Source organism: Etheostoma cragini, chromosome 23 (assembly GCF_013103735.1).
Source record: "Etheostoma cragini isolate CJK2018 chromosome 23, CSU_Ecrag_1.0, whole genome shotgun sequence".
In the NCBI taxonomy this organism is placed as follows: Eukaryota; Metazoa; Chordata; class Actinopteri; order Perciformes; family Percidae; genus Etheostoma; species Etheostoma cragini.
Genome location: NC_048429.1, coordinates 1,893,712 through 1,901,772, shown reverse-complemented (window position 1 = coordinate 1,901,772; position 8,061 = coordinate 1,893,712). Strand labels below are relative to the sequence as shown.

General features: G+C 40.4%; 1 protein-coding gene across 3 annotated transcripts in view; it reads left to right on the top strand.

The window, feature by feature from the left end:
• The window catches only part of usp6nl (USP6 N-terminal like), a 51,376-nt gene that overhangs the window by 34,428 nt on the left and 8,887 nt on the right, over positions 1–8,061 (top strand). For all 3 annotated transcript variants that reach the window (XR_004655488.1, XM_034863742.1, XM_034863743.1), the window contains exons 6-9: positions 2,714–2,821; positions 5,035–5,144; positions 6,730–6,778; positions 7,545–7,665. Coding sequence is in view for 2 of the 3 variants with exons in the window: in XM_034863742.1 (XP_034719633.1) it covers positions 2,714–2,821; positions 5,035–5,144; positions 6,730–6,778; positions 7,545–7,665 (388 nt within the window). In the remaining variant the exon portion in view is untranslated. The remainder of the gene's footprint in view (positions 1–2,713; positions 2,822–5,034; positions 5,145–6,729; positions 6,779–7,544; positions 7,666–8,061) is intronic.

Here is an 8,061-nt window from a genome sequence, read left to right as displayed (position 1 = left end):
TCCAGTAGCTGCCAGTGTAAAGAGTCTAATCTGGAGTCTTCAGATCCAGTAGCTGCCAGTCTTTAAACATTTAAACATGATATTTAGATACAAATCTGGTGATGTTTTAGTTCAAATCTGTAAAAACAAGGAGCATGTACACAGTAAAGGCAGAGAAAGTCTAGAACTGTACCCATCCACACAAGTGTTAATGTTGACACACGTAAGTGTTCACTCACTCTCTCTCTCTCTCTCTCTCTCTCTCTCTCTCTCTCTCTCTCTCTCTCTCTCTCTCTCTCTCTCTCTCTCTCTAAGGATGATTAGTTTTAACAGATGCTCTCTTTGACTCACTCATCTGCCTAATTACAGAGGCTGTTGCACTTTAAAACCAAGAAGTGACTCCCAAGTGTGATGATAGGAAATTGATGTGTAGCTTGTGAATTCTCTGCACACACACACGCGCAAACACACACACACACACACACACCCCAACCCACAACCACAACCGATTCATCCATCAATCATTCACTCATCAGTCTGCCTTTTCAAAGGGAAATCGCACACACACATCATGTGCTTCACATACGCTGACATGCAGGCGAGTTCACAGACAACAGCTGACTTATTACTCTTCAATACGTATATAAACATATATATACGTATACAGTATAAATTAAAATCCTGCCTAAAATAAAATTGGCTAGTACTCATTGCCTTGGTTGGTTGGACTGGTTAGGGTTAGTTTGGTTTGGGTAAGAATACCAACTTAAGCCATCAGAGGCAGAATAAACCAAGCCTTGCCTTCGCCATCCTAGGAAATTAAATGCAGCCTGCAAGACACACCTCTGGACAGTTTGGGTTAAAATAAGTATTTGGATTCAGGACGTCATCCCAGGGGAATATCTTGAAGCAGGTGTGTCATGCAGCCTGTGATAATGTTCAATGGCAACGGTAGACATAAAAACTCTGTAGGGAGTTGGGTTGGGAACCAGAGGGTCCTCGGTTCAAGTCCCCGTACGGACCAAAGTACGGAATGTGGTTCGGTAGCTGTAGAGATGCCCTTGAGCAAGGCACCGTACCCCCCCAACTGCTCAGGGCGCTAGTCCAGCTGGCAGCCCACTCACGCTGAGCATGTGTGTGTATTTCAGGCCTGTGTGTAGTGATTACTAACAAACAGAGTGTAAATTGTAATTTCCCCACTGGGGATCAATAAGCAGAATAAATTATGAATTATTCTATTTCTGCGGTTTGAATCCGCTCGTAGTTTATGATTACGACTCTTTCATGTGTTTGTTTTAGGATATGGAGAGTTACTGAATAGTTAACATGGTTGGATAGTAAATGCAAGTGTGTTAAATGTATTTTATGCAGATATAAGACCCTTGAAAATGAAAAGTCTAAATAGGGCCTCACTGATGTAGGAATCTTCTGCACGTCCTCTAACTTCCTACAGATGTAGTAGCCTGTTTAATCTCTGAAATGTCTTGTGAATTACTCTTCAACCACAGAACTGACTTTGCACTAACCCTTGCCAACTGGGAGCTACTTCTATCCTCAGGATATTCTGTGAATACAGCCCTCTAATAGAGGGACTGTCCTTTTCTTTCAGTCAGTCACCTGTGCAGCACATTTAAAGTCCCAACACCTGCCACATCATCTGTTTAACCGTTCCGGCTGGTTAGGTTTTAATAGCTGTAGACGGAGAATTCCCTGCTCCGATTAGCTTTGCTGTTCCAGCAGTTTGGCTTTTAAGACTTCATCTTCCCCGCCCCGGAGTCCGGAATGATTTTCCATCTCTTTGTGCGCACTGAATTACTTTGGACTGTTCTGCATGCATAGCAGTCTCTCTAACTCCCTCTCTCTTTCTCTCTCTGCCCACAATCTCTCCTGGAGCTTGTCCAGCTACATGCTCGCGCTCACCTTCCAAAGCCCTCTGCTTTTGCTCCGGGAGAGTGCCGAGTGGATCCGTGTACACGCTGTTTGCATCTCTGACATCTGGCTTGATGGGTTTCTCTCCGAGTATTTTTTTAACAACTGGCAGTCTCCAGTTGCATCCCGGTGGTCTGCAGCAGCAACCTTTTGAACAGATGTATTTTTGCCCTTTGGTTTACCTTTTCATGTCTTTTTGAACATTGCAATCACATATTTATTCTCTATCAGTTAATAACGTCTTTTAAAATAACTAACTAGAAACTACGCAGATGTGGACCACAATATCTTTTTTGAACTTTTTATGAAATTGTGAGAAATTCATCAAAAATGTCATCTTGATATTGCTTTTTTTTTTTTTTTTTGGACCAAACCCATATGATTACCTTCGCCAAGGAGGTTTTTTTCGGTTCAGTTTGTCGGTCGGAGGTGAAGCTTTGGGAAACCTTTCTGCTTGGCAAACAATCAATGTCCAAAAAAGACACTGCTACAAACTATATTAAATGTCAACAGAAAGAAGGACAGAACCATGACAACACTGTCTCACCAGTATTTAATGTATAATTAAATGCCTGATGTTTGGCACCTGCTCATCAGGTAATCATTCACACACATCTGCTCTCTGCAGCATCAGGGGGAACTGGGGGGTTCAGCGTCTTGCCCAAGGATACTTTGACATGGGACTGCAGGGCCAGGGATGGAACCCCCTGTTCTCAGCTCTGGTCTACATGTGGAGGGGGGTTTCTTCTTCTTCTCTTTGAAGGCCTTCCTAACAAGGCACTGCCTGCTCTTTGTTTTCCTCCAGCTGGCCAGGAGGGTCTATAAGGGAATCCCCCTGCAGCTCCGAGGGCAAGTATGGGGTCTGCTGCTCGACATACCCAAAATAAAGGAGGAGAAGAAAGACTTCTACGAGGTACGGAGCACACACTTAACCCTCCTCCCGGTCAGATTGGACCGGTGTTCATAAAGTTTCCATATAAGAAAATTTGGGTTTGTTTCAACCACATTGTCAAAAATATAACTAACATGGATGGTTCCATAAAATAAAGGATCAGTTGACTACTTTCATTGAATTTGGGTGTTTACCAATTTTATAGCATTTGGGTAGGTGGGGGGGTGATATGAATGAACATTGAAAAAATTTACAAAATGTCAACCAAAAAAAATGGAATAAAAGAACAAAAACTTCTAAAAAAAAATGCCAAAGAATCTCAAAAAAGACAAATACATCGGGAAAAGTGAAAAAAAAGTGTAAATCTTAGTTTAAATTTTGACCCAGGAAAACAAATCCTTGTGTTGTCTTGTCGACGAGAAGACAGACCGAGGGTTAACAGTCCTGGTCTCCCACACCCGGTTTATGAAACCAGCCTTGGTTGCAGGACTCGCCTCATAAAGGTTCCTAGGCGAGCACCTCGGCTTCATTTGATTCCACTGAGCTGCAGTGGGCACGACGCAGGTTTAGAGGCTTATTTATGTTTGTGGGAATCAGAACGCTGTCTGATCCGAGACAAACTTTGGATCTCATTAGAAAGTTCATCCGGCCGGATCAATAACATCGCTGCCTTTGGTTTCTGTGTGAGAGGACTGGGATTACGAGCCGAGGGCACGGACAGCAAACCAATCAAACACAGTGGGAAATATGAATTGTAAAAGAAAAGGCTTCTATAGATTATCATCCATTTGATCTTTTGCGTGAAACTGAATTTAATCTGGTTGATCCAAAGACATCAAATATACAACAAAGACCGCTAATGCCTCTTTTCAAACCTTTCACCTCAAATTAATATCATACGAGCATTAGGGAAGATAAAAAAACTTGAATAAAATAAAAGTGGATCCTTCTTTAACCACTTGAGATAAATGCCCAGCAATGCAGAATACTGGATCTAGTGTTTTTCTGAACTATTCACTGAATTACTATGACGCTATTGTTTCTAAAAGGGTGTCAACAAACACCGCTGATTTTGCATTAAAGCAATATTTGCGATATTTGGACAACACTTTTTGTTCTGATCCTTGCACTTAATGTTCATTTTGCACTCAGGTTCCAAATAAAATGATTCAATAATACTCTCATTACCCGAGTATTTAATTCACACAGGAGTATACAAAAATAGGCTTTACCATGTGGTTATTTCATGTAGACTATTCATATTCATATATCCCAAACATACAGGATATTGTGATATATGTCGTTTTAAAGATATTTAAACAATCGTAGACTGACCTACGTATGTCGGGACAGAAGATTTTGGCCCAGCTAAAGCATGTGAGTGTATTTCAGGCCTGTGTGTAGTGATTTCTAACAAAAACAGAGTGTACATTTTAATTTCCCCACTGGGGATCAATAAACTGTATATAAATAAACAATATCATTTGAATACAGTTAGGCAATAACTTGGCTTCACCATTTAAATTCTTCCAGACTCATTTTTTTCAGACTAATATTTGGTGTAAAAGCTTTTTGCAAGGCTGTGTATATGTATGTTAGTTATATTTCTATAACTGTCTTTAACTTGCAGACTCATATTTATACTTTTAAGAAATGTTTCATCTCTAAAAAAGTATTGATTGTAATCAACCCGATGTTTAAGGAGTCTCCTTGGAGTACAGGTGTCAAACTCGAGGCCCGCGGACCAAATCCGGCCACCTTGCAAATTTTGATCCGGGCCGCTTATCAATTTAGGCTCACAATAAATTTTAGACCGCGTAGTTGTGCGTCAAACCAAAAAGACTGACATTCAAAGCAGAATTTGGCAGATTTCTGACTTTGAGACTCAGAATATTTCCCCCAGAACCAGAGACTTTGCATATTCAGGTTGTGAAACAGGTCTCTGTGAGTCGGCTGTGTGGTAGCCTACTTCAAAAAAATGTTTTGCTTTGCTATTGTTTTGCTTGATTTGCTAAATTTGAGACCCTGAGAAAACTACACTAAATGGGACATGAGATACTTGACTTTTTTGATTAAATAAAAGCATGTCAATAAACGACACGTGTGGCCCTTGATGTGATTCTCATTCTCCGGTGTGACCTTTGGTGAAATTAAGTCTGACACCCCTGCCTTGGAGTCTCTTCCCTCTGGTACTGACCTTGGTTGTTAAGTGTGTGTTTTCTGCTCGTCTACAGAAACTAAAAGCCAGAGCCAGAGGAGTGTCCCCCGACATCCGTCAGATTGACTTGGATGTGAACCGCACCTACAGGGACCACATCATGTTCATGAATCGCTACGATGTCAAGTGGGTGTCTCCAGAATTTACTGCGGCATTAACGTCCACCTTTTACTCTCCTATAGCAATAACTAGAGGGACATTACCGCCTGTGGAAACTCTATTAAAGCCTGAGTCAGGTGGGGGAGATGGTGCGTTGGGTATGACACATGGCGTTGGTGTGGGAGCTCTGAGTTCAGTTCCCACGGCGATACATCAACCACTGTGTCCCTGAGCAAAACACTTAACCCCTAGTTGCTCCAGAGGCGTGCAACCTCCGATATATATCAACTGTAAGTCGCTCTCAATAAAAGTGTCAGGTAATGTAATGACTGATCCAAAATGTGTGCTGAAGGACCACACTTCCTGTTGTCTACACAGCTGTTTATTGGCAGTTGGACAGTTCGTAAAATAAAACCAAATACAGAACATTTCCTACATGGAAACATATTTACTCCCAAGGTAAGGAAATACTACATCAATTAACAATACCAGTTAACGCGGACCCTTCAAAATAAAAGATGTCACTAAATTGATATTGGATTTTACAAAAATGTATGCTAATTTAACACAGCAACATACAGTACATACTACTACAGTAGAAATAAATGGAACAGTGTCAGAATATTGCAACACAGCAATCTGATTGGTTTAAAAACACCTCTGTAAATATCAAAATAGATCTAGCATCTCAGTCTGCAAGTTTATCTATTCTATTTTATACAGAATTTGTCGGAAAAACTAAAAGACACATAAAAATATATATATACAGTATATACACCCATGTATTCAAATGTACATGTCTTTCATTCATCTAACAGTTAATATAATCTGCAGTCGGATTGATCACATGGCAACAATTCAGTCCTTATTCTATTTTTTCGAAAAACACATGCAAAAACATTTGACCTGTATGTTGAAAGAGGAAGAAAAGACAACTTCACAGCGCAGCTCTTACTGTTGGACTGACAAGTAATCTCAGGAAAAGTATAGAGCAGAAACGCAGCGGGAGTTGGCACTTAGCAGCAAAAATAAACTGGTTTAAATGCATTTTCACACTTTAATTAACAGGTGTGCTGTCAGACTAGAGCAAGATGTGTTTATGCTTTAATGAACTGCATAGAGAAGGTATAAATTAGTCAAAAGACGCTGAGTAATTAAACTGTAAGTCTGCCCTGACTGATTCCTAAAGCCACAAAGGTTTCTAAATATGAAAGTGAGACGGCTCATGTCCCCTTTCTCTGTTTGGACTTCTGCTTTGTTACGGAGGTCTGACAACAGCCTCTGGTGAATATATAAGCAACCTGCCTCAGCTCTCATGTTATCTATATTCTAATAAAATAATAACACCATTGTAATGTTTTAAAGCTCCTGCTGGGAAATTAGGAAGCACACTTACATACATAACGTACTGCAGCACACGCTTCATTTCCATGTGAGAGCAGACGGAGGGTATCACGCATCACGTTGTTGATTTCACACCTGACGTGCAGCTTTTGGTCGTACGTGTTTGATTTACCTGGAGGTTAAAGATGCGTGTGGCGTCAGAATACTGAAGCAACACTATGAATGTCGATGATCCGACTCTAAACTCCTTGTTGGTTTGTGTTTTCAGGCAGCAAGCTCTCTTCCACGTCCTCACAGCCTACTCCATGTACAACACTGTGAGTCATCCACACTCTCAGTTTCTGTGCTTTTACTATCAGTATGTACAGTACTTTTTGAAGTACTGGATTTTCCAAGATGTCACTTTAGGTTTTGGATACATTTTTGTAAGGAATATTAGGCAAAAATGGCACAAATATTTCCCACTAAGCGCTGAACTCAGAGGTCGAAAGAAAACAGGATAAGACAAAAGGGGTGTGCCGATTTTTTTTTATAAACAATTCTTTTACCTAGAATCAATTTACTAATGATTCACCTAAATAGTTTCTGTTTATATGGTACTAATGACAGCAACTACATCATATCTGTTTCCAGGTAAACAGATTGAATGCAGAAAAGGCAGAAAATCTGTGTTTTGTTGCTCTTAAATTAATGAATAAATGGTAGACTGACTGACAAACATGGATTCTTCTTTGAAAAGATTTAGTTATTAGAAATGTCTCATGATTTATTGTCTCTAGAAGGCTTTTATTCAACTTTTGTTTGTTGTTAAAGAAGGATTAGAAAATGACAATACTCAATATACTATCGACTCGCAATACTTCTAGATCAGCACCCATGAATCGTAAAAGAATCGAATTGCCCTATAAAATCAATAGGTTGAAACTTTACAGAAGAGGGAATTCATGTTTTGGTAGATAATGCCGTAAGAACTCACTGTTAAGCTCACCATGGACACAATCTTTGTGTGTGTGTGTGGTGTGTGTGTGTGTGTGTGTGTGTGTGTGTGTGTGTGTGTGTGTGTGTGTGTGTGTGTGTGTGTAGGAGGTGGGCTACTGCCAGGGCATGAGCCAGATTACAGCTCTGCTGCTGATATACATGAATGAAGAGGACGCCTTCTGGGCTCTGGTCAAACTACTGTCTGGGCAGAAGCACGCCATGCACGGTAACGCATATGAACTTCACTCCATCCCAAAAGTCATGTCATCTCTTGCAGCATACCTTCTTTTGGCTCTTGTCCAGTTAATGCATTGCATTCTGGATCTGTGTCAGGCATGACATTGACTTGTTAATGTACAAAAATGACTATACATACTTACAACTGACTTCAAATTCATGAACATTCAAATGTTTACCGACTTTGTCTCAGCTCACCGAACTAGTTTTGCAGTTGATGAGATGACCTCACCACAACGTCGATTAGTTTGGTAGCTGCTGTAGTAACATGCCCCCCCTCTTAATCTTCCTCAGCAGATTGATCAGTATGACTTTTTTGACATGCTATACTATGACTTTTTTTGACTTACTTTACTAAGACTTTTCTCCACATACTATACTATGA